Source organism: Mirounga angustirostris, unplaced genomic scaffold (genome assembly GCF_029215605.1).
Source record: "Mirounga angustirostris isolate CCGP_5_RB_7025 unplaced genomic scaffold, mMirAng1.0.hap1 SCAF_14, whole genome shotgun sequence".
NCBI classification, from domain to species: Eukaryota; Metazoa; Chordata; class Mammalia; order Carnivora; family Phocidae; genus Mirounga; species Mirounga angustirostris.
Genome location: NW_026991722.1, coordinates 83,156,028 through 83,172,358, shown reverse-complemented (window position 1 = coordinate 83,172,358; position 16,331 = coordinate 83,156,028). Strand labels below are relative to the sequence as shown.

Genomic DNA, 16,331 nt, shown 5'->3' with positions numbered 1-16,331 from the left:
GAGGAAGAGCATGTTGCATGGAGTACTGAGGGCAGAAGCCAGATTGTGTCAAGAAGACACTAGCAGAGATGGCAATCCAGCCTGAATCCCTAGAAAGTTGGACCTGGCCTGTTTAACCTTTCTGGTAGTTTTTCTTTTCACTACATCACCACCCTCTTCCCCTCCCCTAGCCATTGTAAACGCCAACAGATTCTCTTGTGGCAGTACATTCTATCTCTTGCTCATTCTCTTGCTCTGTTTTTCCCATCCATGCTTGCTCCCTCACATCTCTTGCTTCTCTTAGTCTTCTCTAGCCCAGCTCAACTACTGGACTATTTGTAATCTCCCAGCAGACCAAACTCTCACATAGGCCTCCAAGCTGAGCCTCTACACCTATCCACTTAACTTGATAGCTTCTTTACTCCTCTCTTTCCTTATCAGACAATTCTTATTGGGTGATAGGGGGCTGGGTCTTTATCTTGGAGTGCCAGCACTTATCAGAGTACTAATTTCAATAGTCATGCATGCAGTGATGCATTAGATAGGAGGGGACAGTGACAGAAGCAGCTATTACTGTTGGAGCGAATAACAGACGTTAGATTTTGCAAGGTGATGGAAGATTTGTTTGGTTTTAGATGTGTTGAATTTGTGGTGACCATAGTCTATGAAGGTAGAAGTACCTTCATGGGGCATTGGAGATTTCCTACTGAAATTTAGATGGTCTTAGAAATTCCCCTTGTTCTGGGACATTTCCTTTTAACTCTGGTTTATCTTGACAGAAGTAATGGAGGCGCTGTGACTTAAATTGTAAGGTGTCTTTTTGCTTTTCTATGGAAATAGATTTGTCACTAGGAGAGGTTAGGTACCAGGAAATGACTGTCAACCTGTAGCATCCACCTTTTTTTTTTTTTTTTAAGATTTATTTATTTATTTTAGAGAGCACGTGAGTACACGAGGAGGGAGAGGGAGAATCTCAAGCAGACTCCCCGCTGAGCGTGGAGCCTGAAGCAGGACTTGATCTCAAGATCCTGAGATCATGACTTGAGCCAAAATCAAGAGATGGATGCTTAACTGACTAAGCCACCAGGCACCCCTGTAGCATTGCAAATTTCTTCTTAAAGTCCAGATTTTGGAATTGTGTGCATGCTTTCAAGACTTTGTTTACAGAATAATATGTAAAGTTACTATATTATCAGCATTAAATGGCAGAGAATAATCTTGTAATGAGACTCATGAAGTGAAAATCAGTTTGCTGCATGTTTTTAAGAGCAATGTTAAAAAATAATCCCCTTCTTGTTTTTTTTAAAAAGAATTATTGTGATAAAATCAACACAAAAGTTACCAGTTTAACCATTTGTAAGTATACAGATCAGTTGCACTAAGTCCATTGACTTAGGTTGTTGTGCAGCCGTTATCACTATCCATTTCCAGAGCTTTTTCATCATCTCACACAGAACTCTGTACCCATTAAACAATAACTCCCAGTCCTGGCAACCTCTACTCTGCTTCCTCTCTCTACGAATTTACCTCTTCTAGGCTCCTCATAAAATGGAATCAAACACTATTTGTCCTTTTGTGTCTGGCTTCTTTCGCTTGCCTTATTTTCAGAATTGCCTGCCTTTTTAAGGCTGCATAATACTCAGTTGTATATATATACGCCACATTTGCTTTATCCATTCATTCATTGCTGGACACTTTGGTTGCTTCCATCTTTAGGCTGTTGTGAATAATGTTGCTATGAACATGTATACAAGTATCTGTTGAGTCCCTGCTTTCAATTGTTTTGGATATATACATAGGCCTTACTAGTTCTATGGGCATATATCATGAGAGAGTATTTAGACATCCAGGAACAGTTCCTTTATGAAATACTAATATTGGCTAGCATGTTAACACAAATTTTTGTAAATTTGTAAAGAAGTTTATTTAGTTCAAGTTCTAAGGCAATCTTGAGATTAGAATAATGATACAAAATGTCTTTGAAAAGCTGCGTTATGGGCGCCTGGGTGGCTCAGTCGTTAAGCGTCTGCCTTCAGCTCAGGTCATGATCCCAGGGTCCTGGGATCGAGCCCCGCATCGGGCTCCCTGCTCAGCAGGAGGCCTGCTTCTCCTCCCACTCCTCCTGCTTGTGTTCCCTCTCTCACTGTGTTTCTCTCTGTCAAATAAATAAATAAAATCTTAAGAAAAGCTGCGTTATAAGTTTCTTTTCTGAAAATGTGAGTTCCTTGGTCAAATGAAAATACACAAACCACTTTATTCCAGCTTGTACCTGTCTACTTTGAGAAAACCAATTGCCTAGGTTTTTCCCTTGCCTTAAAAATATATCTGTTACAGCTAATACAGGTCTATTTCTGGCTGCTGGTGTATTAACACAGAGGTCACAATTATGTTGCTGAGTGTATGCTCAAATCACCAAAAAATGCACATGCTTTTGAAATTACAATATGAGGACTTGTCTAAAAGAGTAGTTCACAGGAAAGAATAGAAGCATATTGCCATGGAATCCTTCAGTATGGGGTGGTCTTTCTGTTTCACTGGAGCACTGTAAACCCTTTCTTAACCTGTCCTACGCAGTAAAATCCATCTGAAAACAAAATGACTTCAAATCATCTTTACTGCCTTAGAGACTAATACCGTTCTTTCATAGGAATTTGCTCAGTCCACAGATTTTGCATTTCTATGGAAATAATTTTTTACTGTACTGGCTGGGTAAAGTGTAAAATATTAACATATGGTACATCTCATACGTGTTCTTCCCATAAAGTGTTTGGTGCTAATGAAGGGATAAGAAAGAATGAAAATTCTTCATTTCTGATCCAGAAATATTTTGATATTGGAAATCTACCCATCTTCATGGTGTGACTCAGATGTTCGTGACTCTTGCTAGACTACATACACACAGCTCTTTGTACAAAGCAGGAAGTAGTGCCTCCCTGGCCAAGTGGGCTCAGGCTCATAAACAGTCACCTTTGTGAAAGGAAAAGATGACCCTCCCACCAGGTAGTTGCATCCACCCACTAGGACACAAGGTTCTGCTCATCAAACTTTGTGCCCAATGTCAGGCTGCATCCTCTAGGAGGAAGAGGTAGGTTGTATTTTAACATTTGCGGGCCCTCTTAGCCAGGTGGCCTTGCACAGTAACAACAGTATACAAGGGTTAGCAAACTGTTTCCATATAGGACTAGATAGTAAATATTTTGGGCTTTGTGAGCCATGTGGAGACTGTCACAACTTTACAGCTCTGCCAGTGAAGCACTAGAGCAGCAATAAACAATACCTGGATCAGTGAGCTGGACTGTGTTTCCTGACTAGCAGTAGGCCATAGTTGGACCACTCCTGGTAGGTGGCAACCCATAGCACCTCCCATAACACTTTATTTCTCTGTTAAAACATTACATTCTGTCACCTTGTATGCTGTGTATTTCTTAGTAGATTGTAACCATTTTAAGTGTCTTACTTTGTATCTTGCACATAAAGATTTAATTTATTAAAATTTTAATAAGATTACCTATTCCATTATTAAACTTAGGATACATTTTTTTTTTCTTATATGGAAAAATGTGGAAGGCGATTGTGGACATTATAATGTTAGACAAATATTTTAGATAAAGATGAAATTAAGGGGCGCCTGGGTGGCTCAGTTGATTAAGCTTCCGACTCTTGGTTTCGGCTCAGGTCATGATCTCGCCGTTGTGAGATTGAGCCCTGCATCGGGCTCCCCACTCAGTGCGGAGTCTATTTCAGATTCTTCTTCTGCCTCTCCTCACTGGTGTGTGTGCTCTCTCTCTCTCTCTCACACACACACACACACACATAAATGAAACCTTAAAAAAAAATACAAATTAAATCCTCTTTCAGCATACTCTACCTTAAAGGGAAAGATTGTTGCATTTCTAAGGCCTTGTATATAAGTCATTTTACATACCATATTTAAAGCCAAAAATCTTGCATAGCAAAAAAATTGTTCACTACTTCAACAAGTTTTGTGATTTTAGAATTGCATATGAGAAAATGCTAGCTGTTTGTATAGCCAGGGCTTGTGGATAAATGTATAAGGCAGCAATTCTCAAAGTGTGGTCCTTGAATCCCTCAGGGTTCCTCAGACCCTTTCAGGGGGGCTATAGGGTCAAACTTCATAATGCCATTAAAGTTATTTGTCTTTTTCATTTTGAGTTTTTCTTTTTTTTCTTATGGTGAAAAGTGGTGATGGTTAAAACCACTGCTGGGCTATAACAGGAATCAAGGTAGTGTCATCAGACTATACTAGGAATCACTATATTCTTCACCACCATGCACACACTGTTAAAAAAAGAAAAAAAGGCAGTTTCACTTAGGGTGAAGCAGTGAAAATTACTTTAATGAAATCTCAGCCCTTGAGAACACATTTTTTAATAATGAAATGGAAAGTTCTCATTAAGCACTTCTGCTGTTACTAAAGTACCATTGGTTTTCTTGAAAAAACACTTGTACAGTCAGTCATGTCAGATGCTCGCTGAACTGGCTGCGTTTTTCTTGGAACACTGTTTTTACTTAAAGAATGACTAGTGGACAAACTAGAGTTACTACCATTTGATGTTTGACAGTTAGTTTCTCCAAAATGAATAAAGTGAGCCTGTCACTTAACACACACACACACAGTACTTTCGCCAGTGATGAAATTTGAACTTTTTAGTGAAAATTAGAATTTTGGAAAATTTGTATCTGTTATCATTAGCCTCAGGAATGATATTAACAAATGTGGTTTGTCAGATATTGTATAACGAAATGTGACAACATGTGGAAAAGCTACATTACTCAATGAATCAGTGTTTTCCAGATGACCAATATGTGATGTTATAAAAATCATCCATGGGTAGAAGATCCATTCACAGTACGGCATAATCCATTGGATTTTAACATAATAACAAAAATTCACTGATAACGGTTTCAGATTTCACTTTGAAACTAACCTTTAAGAAATTACCACTTGCTGGGGCACCTGGGTGGCTCAGATGGTTAAGCGTCTGCCTTCGGCTCAGGTCATGATCCCAGGGTCCTGGGATCGAGTCCCACATCAGGCTCCCTGCTCCTTGGGAGCCTGCTTCTCCCTCTGCCTCTCTCTCTCTGTCTCTCATGAATAAATAAATAAAATCTTAAAAAAAAAAAAAATACCACTTGCTGAAGTTCAGTGTAGTATCAAAGAAGAGTATCCTCATTTATCTAAAAATGTTATTACAATACCTCTCCCTTTTCCAACCACCCATCTGTGTAAGGCCAGATTTCCTTCTCTGTAGCATTCAACTAAAGCAGTGTATGGCAACAGACTGAATGCAGAAGCAGGTATGAAGAGTCTGGCTGTCTTCCTTTTAAGCCAGACATTAAAGAGGTATGAGGAAATGTAAGAGAATGCCCCTTGTCTCACTAAATTCTTTTTTGTTTTAAAAAATAGTTCTTTTTCTTTTAAAAAATTTATGCTCAGGGTATTTGGGTGGTGTAGTTGGTTAAGCGTCTAAGTCTTGGTTTTGGCTCAGGTCATGATCTCTGTGTCGTGAGATAAAGCCCCGTGTTGGGTTCTGAGCTCAACGCCAGCCCAAGGCAGAGTCTGCTTGAGACTCTCTCCCCCTCTGCCCCTCCCCCTTGCTCTCTCTTTCTCTCTCTCTAAAGTAAATAAATCTTTTTAAAAAATTATGCTCATATGTAATGGTTGTGTTATATTTAAATGAGTTAGTAAATGTTTTTAATTTTTCTCAGTTTTAATTTCTAATTGTTATTACCCACAGGAACAAAAACGCTAAGGGATCTTCGTTTCAAGAGTGTAAATAGTTACAAGATGAAAAAGTTTGCAAAGTGCTAGTTTAGGGCACTGTCTGTGCTGGGTTGGAATATTAGTTGCTTGGTTTGTTGGATGGATAAGAATGCTTTCATTGTATAGCTGGAAGGCTGACACATAGAACACATTATAGAACAGTACTCTCTGTGTCTCAGTTTGGCATGATTTTTTAGCAGGATATGTGTTATAAGCACTTGCTGGTAAAGCAGCTAGAAATAGATGTTTGACTGTAGAGTAATTACTAAATAAAATCCAGCATGGTTCTAAAAATCTTAGGGTGTAGAATATAATCTTACTGTATATGAGAGAACTTTCTAGTAGCTTTTTGTCTTTTTCTATTAAGGCTTGGGGTAATGTAGTGAAAGAAATAGGGGTTTTCATAGTGACCATATAAAATACCTCAATAGCTAACCTGTACTAATACATCAGTTGGCAAAGTCTCCCACCTCTGTCTTAAGTACATTTGGCTAACCTGATTTTGGCATGTCTAAAATACATGTATTTAGTTTCTTTTTAAATTTCAGTAGGAATTCCTTTGTTTCAGGGTGTAGAGTGTATTCCTGTCTTTAATGTGCATCAAGTCTCTGGAAAAAATACCTCCCTAGGAGGTCTTGAGAGATGAAACATTTCTGCTGATGGCTTTGGGAGTTTGAAGTAGGGGATGGGAGGAGGTTGTGAAATAAAGAAGATTGCAGGGCTTTGATTTCCTAGAATTGGCAGACTACCTCCCCTTTTTCCTTGGAATACCTTTCCCTTCCTGCCTCCCCTACTCTGGTTGTACCTCCAAAGCCCAGACCCCAATTCTGTAGTAAAGTTCTAGGATCTCTGCATACTTCGGAAGTGCTGATGATTCTTCCCTCACTTTTTGTGGACCAAGAGAAGAGGAGAGAGTGGTGTGGATGAGACCCTCTTCTCCCATCGTTATCAGCAGTGAGGAACAAAAGAGCTGTGGGTTAAACCCTAGGGCTGGCCAATTTTTTAAAAAAGTGACTCAAGAGAAGGATTTTCCCTGGGTTGATTAAACCAACCAATTATGGAATTAATAAGTCACAGGAATAAAAGGCACAGCATAAGGAATATAAGCAACGATATTATAATAGTTGTATGTAACAGTTGTATGGTAGCTCGTGGTGAACATAGCATAATGTGTAAACTTGGCGAATCACTATGTTGTACACCTGAAACTAATGCAACATTGGGTGTCAACTCTACTCAGAAAAAAAAAGTAAATCAGTTTTCAGTGGTCTGAAAATAGTGCTAATTTACCTATAACATGCCAGTGATCAGCCAACGTAGAAATATTTTTGGTAATACTTAAAATTTTGGAGGAAAAATATATAAAAACCTAGAATCTTGAAAATAAAAATTAGCTGGGCCTTCAAGTTTATCTAGGCCAAAAGAGAATTTTATAATAGAGACCAGAAAGATGTAAAGCCTTGCCCAGGGAAGATCACATGGCTAGTTATGGTATAATTAAAGATAGAAAGAAACTGGAGCTTCCTGACTCCCAGGTTTGTCATCAGATGATCGAGTCAATTTGGGGGGCTCTGGAGTAAGGCTGCCTATGTTCAGAACTGCACCTGGCTCCTCACCTCAAAATGGTGGTAATCACACAGGTCCATAGTTCCCAAACCCCAAATTCTGAAAACCCAGAGTTTTTTTGTAATTCTTTTGGAAGCAAAACCTGACCTAAGCTGATATGAAGCGGTTTCTAATCTTTATCTTATTTAGTGTGGTTATTCATGTTTCACTACAGAAACATTAATATTTGATTATGGGGCACTGCACTAGACCCCAGTGAGGGTGTTTTCTGTGTAAGATCCCAAAAATCTGGAATTCTGCAACACATCTGTTCACAAGGTATTGTTTTGGCTCAGGGGTTGTGGACATGTAGGACCTAACCTCACAGAATGGTTGTGAGAATTAAGCACTCAGTAAAATGTCGGATGTTACTCTTACCACCGAGAAAACCCCAGAAGCCCAGTTTTTAAATAAAATATGGACATCTTGTATACAAGTATATGTCCGTGCAGTCACGAGAACTTTCTGCTTTGAGGAAATATTCTTTATCTGGCCATTCAATACCGTAGCCACCAGCTGTTGGACACTTGAAATTCAACTAGTATAACCAGTGAACCAAATTTTTAATTAAATTTAAACCACATGTGGCTAGTGACTAATGGCCGTTTTAGTGCTAGTGGCTGCTATATATATATTGGACAGTGCAGTTCGATATTTGAGTGTATGTTCCATTCGATCTTTACTTTTGCTATTTTTGTAATTATCTATTTGTATTGATTAAGATACAACATGACCCAGCAGACTGTTGGCTAAGACAGCTGGTGTGAGGGGGAGAACTTGTGTTTTTAACTACATCCTAGGCTTATCATCAGCTAAATAGTTTCTTCTGTCCTCAGGGATTTTTGAAGACTTAATAGTAAAGTGTACATATTGCTACTTAAACTTGATACAGGCAACTTCTAGTGAAGTAAACATAAGTGATTCATAAAACATAATGCATCTATGCGACTAAGTCCCTAAACTTAGAGAGAATGTAAGTGGCAGAAGGTTTTCTGGTAAATGTGAAAAAAGAAAAACTTCGTCAAGTTGTTTAGGATAGCAGAATGTTCTAACACGTTCAGTGTCTGTGACAAAATGTGCTAGCATGTTTACATTTTGTAAGCAGATGTTATTTTCCAAAAATGATTTCTATACACATTTGAAATGTAATATTACGTATAATATCAATGTTTTTGATAGCCTCTAGGCCTGACAGGAGTTGTTAGAGCGCATCTGCCAGAGCACAAGATGCAGTGCTTCCTCATGTTTCTCACAGGAGATTTGACTGTTCAGTGTCAGGATATGGATGTTATCTTTACCTGTGGGATTCCATAGTTTGCCTTTGAAAAAAGGGCAATAGAAGTGTTCCTGTCTTCACTAAATCTTAAATTGACGAAAAAGAGCAACACAGACACAGGCATCCATTTGTTTCTGTTGAGGTTAGAAACAACAGTCTACCCTCCTAATTTTAGAAAGTAAAGTGAGATGAAAAAGTGTGAAGCATTGGGAGATCCTGCCGTTGTTAATACCTCAGAAATAAGAATTTTTAGATAGTGTGTATGTGGTTAAAAGTTGTATTCTTTGAACCTAGAAGATTTCTCTCAAAGAAAAGAAAAAGAAGAATGCTTTCTATATTGTCAGGTTTTCTATGTCTTAATTTTATACCCAAAGGCCAATAAGGTAAGGCAATAGAAAAGAATAGCTCCTGGTATGTAGTTGAGTTTTCAAAAAGAGTAAGTTATAGAATATGTGTGTGTCTGTTTTTATGGCTGTGTATACATTCTGCAATTTATATAGAAGGATGCACAAACCAAATTGTAAACAGTGTCTACTCCTAGGGAATGGGAGTGCAGAGAAGGAGGAGGGAGGAGGCAGTTGTACTTTTGCTTCTTAACCTGTTATTTGGATTGTTACAATAAACATGAATTATTTTTGTAATTTTTAAAAAATATTTTTATTTGAGAGAAAGAGTGCACACGTGAGCAGGGGGTGGAGCAGAGGGAGAGGGACAAGCAGACTCCGAGTTCAGCACGGAGCCCAGTGTGGGGCTCAATCTCACAACCCTGAGATCGTGACTGAGCTGAAATCAAGAGTCGCACGCTCAACTGACTGAGCCACCCAGGCGCCCCATTTTTGTAATTTTTTAAAAGAAAATCAGTACTGTTTTTAAAAAGCAAATTGGCTAAAATTAATTTTAAACCATATTCTGTATAATAAATTCTTTGTGTTAAAAAGCTTTTTGTAAAACTTCAGTAATGGTAGTTTGAGTTGAAAATATATGACATTTCAAAGAACCCATAACTTCTAATTATGTGATACTTGGTACATTTTGCAATGTAATAACTTTTTTAAATGTTATAAATTATAAAATACCATGGATATATCAGGAGTCAGCTTTCACCAAATTTTCTTGTATAGATTGGAAAAATAAAACTGTTTAAAAGAAACCATTTTCTGAAACTATGCATTTAGTTCTGCAGTGGGTAACATGTTTATTGGCTGGTAGCCCTGGTCAGCCTCTTTAGAAGGCATTTTGCACATGGTCAAACCCTTGCCTTGAAAAAGACTGAAGAAAGTCAGTGACTACAAGATGGGCAGCCACAGAGACAAGAGCACAGCCCAGAGGATCTGTGGAAGACAAAGAGCTGGTTTAGTAACAGTTCAGCCCCAGACATCTAGAAGTCTTAAGTGATGAGTCTCTGGAGAGTCTCCACTGATTTGAGAGATGCAGCAAAAAGAATAAACAATAGTATGAGATCTTAAGATACTGAGTTTGGGAAGTTTAGACTCTAATCTACCTTTTAGGTAATGACAGTAGGCTTCAGAATACAAAGGGTACAAAAAAGCCAAGGCATCCAATCCAAGTAAAACACCAGCAAAAGAAAAGATCCTTTAGAAAAAAAAAAAGGGGGGGGGGCACCTGGGTGGTTCCGTCATTAAGTGTCTGCCTTCCGCTCCGGTCATGATCTCAGGTGCTGGGATCGAGCCCCGCATCGGGCTCCCTGCTCGGCGGGAAGCCTGCTTCTCCCTCTCCCACTCCCCCCTGCTTGTGTTCCCTCTCTCGCTGTGTCTCTCTCTGTCAAATAAATAAGTAAAATCTTTAAAAAGAAAAAAGAAAAAAAAAGTCTGCCTTTGTTTTTTATAACCCTGGAATCTGGAAAAAAAATTTAAATTTTTTAGAAAAATGCCTACTAGCCTTTAATCATGTGAAAAGCTGCTTAAGCTCACTTTTAATCAATTTAAAATTTTTTAATTACATCAGAAAATTAATGCAAATGAAAGCCATATTGAGATACCAATTTTCATGTGTCAAATTGGTAAAAATTCCAAAATTAGATGACACTCACTGTTGGCAAGGCTTTGGAAAGAGGAACCCTAATAGTTGCTGGTGAGAATGCAAAATGATACAATCTCTCTGGAGGGCGGTTTGGCAATATCTATCAAATTGCATGTGTATTTCCTCTGTGATCCTGCAGTCTCACTTTTAAGACCTTTGTTCTACACAGACGTGTCATTTCATGTGTGCATTGCAGGTGTAATTTACACGGCTTTTTTTGTAGAAGTGCAGTTAAGAGAATTTTTGGGAACAACCACTGTGTCCATCTAAAAGGGATTTGTTTAAAAAAAAAAACAAACCACCCTGTGTTTTTCAGTGTATCCACACAATAGAATACTATACAGCTTAAAGAAAATAAAAAAGAAGAGAAAATCTGCACATATTGATTATATAGGAAGATCTCTAGGCTATATTGTAAAAGGAGGGTAGGGGGAGTACAGAGTCCTACCTTTTGTATAAGAAATGGTGAGAAATAATATGTGTATATTATATATTCTAAAAGGCTCTACAAGAAACTAATAAAAGTGGTTATCTAAAGAGGACTTCGGGAAACTAGATGGGAGTGAGACTTCCTGGTGTGCACCTTTTGATACACATAGTTTTGATTTTTGTACCATATGATTATATGATGTTTTCCAAAAAATTGTTTTTCATTTTAAGAAAATGTTCCTCCTAAACAGATGTCATTTGTTTTCAGAATTTTAAGAAGAGATATGTACAAAAGTGATTATGTTGAAGCAAGAAACATAATTTTAAAATAAAGAGAAATTGAATAAGTTTTCCTAATATACAAAATGTAGTCTTGTGGTGGGTAGGCCCTGTCTACGTCGTCTGGTTGTCTGTCTAGAAGAGGACACGTTGGCCCGCCACAGCTGCATTGCTGAACACAGGCTAGCAGAGAGGCTAGGGTGGCTGTCCTGTCTCCTGCATCTCCATTCCCTCTGCTGAGTGAAATTTTAGGAAGGGGTGGTTCAGTGGGATGCTGTGGTTCAGAACTCATGACCCAGAACAGACGTTCCTGTATTCATCTGCCTCTCACACTTTTAACTGTCTTACCAATTTTCACGTTAACTGTGAAAAAGGTTTTTTTTTTCTTTTTTAACTTTTTATTGTGGAAGTTTTCAAAATACACAAAAGTAGAAGAGTGTAATTGACTCTTGAATAATGGGTTTGAACTGCATAGGTCCACTTATACATGGATTCTTTTTTTTTTTTTCCCGATAAATACACTACAGGGCTGTAAATGTACTTTCCTTATGATTTTCTTACCGTTTTCTTTTCTCTAGCTTTATTAAAAGAGTACAATATGTAATATCACATACAAAATTTATATTAGTCAACTGTTGATGTTATTGGTAAGGCTTTTGGTCAACAGTAGTTAATAGTTAAGTATCTGGGGAGTCAAAAGTTGTACATGGATTTTCGACTGTGAAGGTGGGTCAGCATCCCTGACCCCTGTGTTGTTCAAGGGTCAGCTTTATAATGAATTCCCATCTACCTATCATTCTAGCTTCAATAATTAAAAATAATTTTGCCTTTAAAAAAATCTATCCCCTGCCCTTTTTTTCCCCCCTGGGACATTTTAAAGCAAACCTTAAATCCTGTCGTTTCACCCAGAGTTACTTCAGTATGTGCGTCTAAAAACTGAAGATCAAAAAAATGACACTACAGATCACAGTATCTTACCATGAAATTTCACTGTGTGTCCCTATTTTTTAGAAAGATAAAGGAAACTTCTCCTCTGTATTCACTAGTCTTTCCCTCCTCACTGGGATAATTTCCACTCAGCATACACAAAAGGTTGAATATCTCCTGTCTTAAAAAAAAAAAAAAAAAAATTCAGACCCAGGGAGCCTTCGTGGCTCAGTCGGTTAAGCCAAAACTCTTGGTTTTGCTCAGGTTGTGGTCTCGGTGTCGTGGGATCGAGCCCCAAATGGGGCTCCACGCTCAGCAGAGTCTGCTTAAGACTCTCTTTCCCTCTGCCCCTCCCCCCCCCTGCACGTGCATGCAGTCTTTCTCTCTCTCTCAAATGAGTAAATCTTTAGAACAAATTTTTTTCTTCTCCTTACATTCCCCTCCCACTGCTGTTCCCTTCCTCGTGCCTTTGAAGAAGATGTCAGTATCCATTTGCCTAATTCTGATTCTCAGCCAGTTCCAACTTGACCCCCATCACTACCACACCTTAAAGTGTTCTTGCTACGGTCACCAGTGACTTACATGGTAAATCAATCCAATGGACACCGGTTTTTATCTTACTTGCTATCTCTGCAGACTTCAGCACAGGTGACCTCTCCCTCCTAATACTAACAATGAATGATTATTAAGTGAGTACTTACTGTGTTCAGCTCATTATAGGAATTGTCTCATTTGATTTTTTAAAAAAGATTTTATTTATTTGACAGAAAGGGAGCACAAGCAGGGGGAGGGGCAGAGGGAGAAGGAGAAGCATGCTCCCCGTGGAGCAGGGAGCCTGATGTGAGGCTCGATCCCAGGACCCTGGGATCATGACCTGAGCCGAAGGCAGATGTTTAACCAACTGAGCCACCCAGTCACCCCTCATTTGATTGCTTAATATCTATTTAAGGTAGGTGCCATTATTCACATTTTATAGGTGAAGGAGCTGAACTTAGGTTGAGTAACTACTTATAAGTGGTAGAGCAAGGGTTTAAATTCAGGCACCCATCTGATCCTGCTGCCTCTATGAAACACTCTCATCACACCCTGCTATCCTGGGTTTTCTGGGTTTTCTTCCTCTTTCTCTTTCATTTTGGGGGGTGTGTCTGTGTGTTTTGCAGCTTCTCCTTCTTCCTGGCCTTTATATTTTAGAAGTTTCTCAGGCTTTCCTCCCAGGTCCTCTTCTCATTACTCCTCGGCAGTCTCACGCACAGCTATGTTTTCAATTACCATGTTGAAGGTGATGAGCTCCCAATATATATCTTTGGCTTAGAGCTGCTTCTGGGCTCTAGACAAACATATCCACCTGTCTCCTCAACAGTCCAAAACCCAACATACAAGGAATCTGCTTCCATATGTTGCCTTTTTTGCTTAATGATACAGCATCCACCAGCTGCTCAGCAGAAAGCTGGGAATGCTTTCTTAGCTCCCGTAAACAATCACCAAGTCCATTATTGTGTCTTGTATCTCACGCATTCATCTATTCCCCTAAGGAAAGCCCCCCATCTCTGCCCAGTTCTTCCATAGGATCCACCTATTATATATTCTCAGAGGACCTTGTACTTGTCTCTCTCCCCTTTACAACATTTTCCATGATTATATTCACTTGCTTGTGTTAACTTTTTGTTTTCATTCCTTTGGAAAGAATGGAGTTTACTTTTTTTATTCCTTTAGAACATTCAGTGAGGGTCCAAGACAGTCTTGTTTGTTATTGTATCCCCAGTTGCTAGCAGAGTGCCTGGCACAGAGGCATCATTAAATATTTGCTGAATGAAAAAACGAAGTTTGTTTTAGGAAAATCCCTAACAAGAATGATTAGTATGAAGGGTTAACTCCTGGAGACAGACTTACAAGATTTCTGTTGGTCAAGCTATAGAAGGGAGCTAAAGAATTGCCAGTAGGATTCAGAGAAGTGGGGTAGTTGGGGATGTGGCAGTTGCAGGACTTGCTGACTGTTGTTACATGTGTGAAGTAAGAGAAGGGGGGGTGTCAAGGATACAGCCGACTTCTAGCTTTGAACTGAGGGAATCGTGATTCCATTCCTTGAGAGGATCAGATATGAAGGGAAGAATACTGACTTTAATTTTGGACCTTGTTGTCTTGGAAAAACTCCTGTAGGACACCCAGATGGTGAGAACCAGTGGGCAATTATAAAAATGGAAATGGAATTCAGGAGAGAGATACAGGTTTCATCTCATCACTGAGGAAAAGCAGTAAAATACTATTGACAGTTCAAATGTAAACTGATAACAGTTTAATCACTGAGACTTTTTATCTTTGGCACAGTGATGGTAGATATTTTGGTACTTCTTAAATTGGGAGTGGATGTTGTAGGCATATGTGGTATAGAGAGGTGGGATTTTTACATTGATATCATTTAACATCCTGAGTGTGTTAACTAATAATAGCTGTGAACCTACACATGTATTCTTTATATTAAACAAGCAGATCTCATTTTAATTATGCTGTTTTGTTCGTGCTAATTTACACTTTTTTTTTTTTAACTTAAAAACAATAATGAAACTCCACCAGACTGTAAACTCCATGAGGACTTGTGGCATGTGATCTAATTTTTTTCCCCTCTTATTTCTCTAGGGCCTATTCCCTGGTGGATTCCAGTCAAGTGTCTACATTTCTGATTTCCATTCTACTTATAGTCTATGGTAGTTTCAGGTGAGTTTCTCTCAATATGTATGGATTTCAGTTGGAGGTGGAAGAAGCATTGCTCTGAAAGTGTGAAAACTTACTGCTCTGTGAAGAGAAACATGACTAACAAGAATTGAGTTAGAGTGGAATAATTCTGATACTTATTTGGTTGGCTGCTGTTAAAATACTTCATTTTAATGCAAATGTGTAAAAAATGCTTAAAAATTAAAATTTAAAATTGCTTTAATTGTGGTTCTGGAAATAATGACTCACATAAGTGTATTCATTGAAAAGATCAAGGAGAGAATCCTTGACAGTGATTCTACAGAGTTTGAAAGGGGACAGAAAGTTTTCCTTAATATAGAGGCATTGACATTAGTTGAGCCATATGCAGTTACCGATGGTCTACTCTTTTGACCTACAGAAATGATTTCATACAGTTCAACCTACTATTACTAGGATTGTGCCCAAGATCATTCACCAAGTATTCTCTCTACTGAACTTGGCAATGCTGAGACTGGATCCCCTTGAAATCCCTGTCCTACCAGGCAGCCATAGGAATGGAATACAAAGGAAAATCCAGAAGCTAGGTGCTTGCTTCTTCTTTTCCCTCCTTATTTGAGAGAGAGGAACTTTAGTGGTTGTATAACTCAGATGTTTTGTGGATTATATATTTACAAATGAAGGCTGCCTGAGAAATTTTAAATAGAGAACTTGAAAGGGGTTGGCAGTGATAAATGAAGTAATCAGGTGTAAGGATTTTGAACTGCCCAGTTTTATAGCTGTACTTGAATGAGTATTTGATAAAATCAGACCTCTAGGCTTTATCTCATCACTGGGTAGAACAGGTAAAATACTACTGATAATTCTGGTATCAGCTGATGAAAGTTTTAATCATTGAGATTTCTACTGAGAGCCCTAGGTTCATAACCACTCTTAGGAAGCATTAATCAAACCAGAGCAATTTAGAACCTTATCAACATAATCTTGATATTTTATATCTATACTTTGGACAAGTTTTTGATTTTTTTCTCTTTGAATATATAGTGTATCAACATTTCAAAAACTACTTTGTAATTAAAAACAATCTTTTAGGGCACCTGAGTTGGCTCAGTTGGCTAAGCGACTGCCTTCGGCTCAGGTCATGATCCTGGAGTCCCTGGATCGAGTCCCGCATCGGGCTCCCTGCTCGGCAGGGAGTCTGCTTCTCCCTCTGACCCTCCCGACCCTCCCCCCTCTCATGCTCTGTCTCTGTCTCTGTCTCTCAAATAAATAAATAAAATCTTAAAAAAAAAAAAATTGGTTAAAAACAATCTTTTAGACTCA

At 38.6% G+C, this 16,331-nt stretch overlaps 1 protein-coding gene across 3 annotated transcripts in view; it reads left to right on the top strand.

The window, feature by feature from the left end:
• SPPL3 (signal peptide peptidase like 3) overlaps positions 1 to 16,331 on the top strand; it is a 135,196-nt gene that overhangs the window by 75,090 nt on the left and 43,775 nt on the right. For 2 of the 3 annotated variants that reach the window (XM_045887491.3, XM_064578502.1), the window contains exon 2: positions 14,955 to 15,032. The exons of the other annotated variant lie outside the window; for it this stretch is intronic. In XM_045887491.3, coding sequence (XP_045743447.2) covers positions 14,955 to 15,032 — 78 coding nt within the window. The remainder of the gene's footprint in view (positions 1 to 14,954; positions 15,033 to 16,331) is intronic. 3 annotated transcript variants of the gene reach the window in all.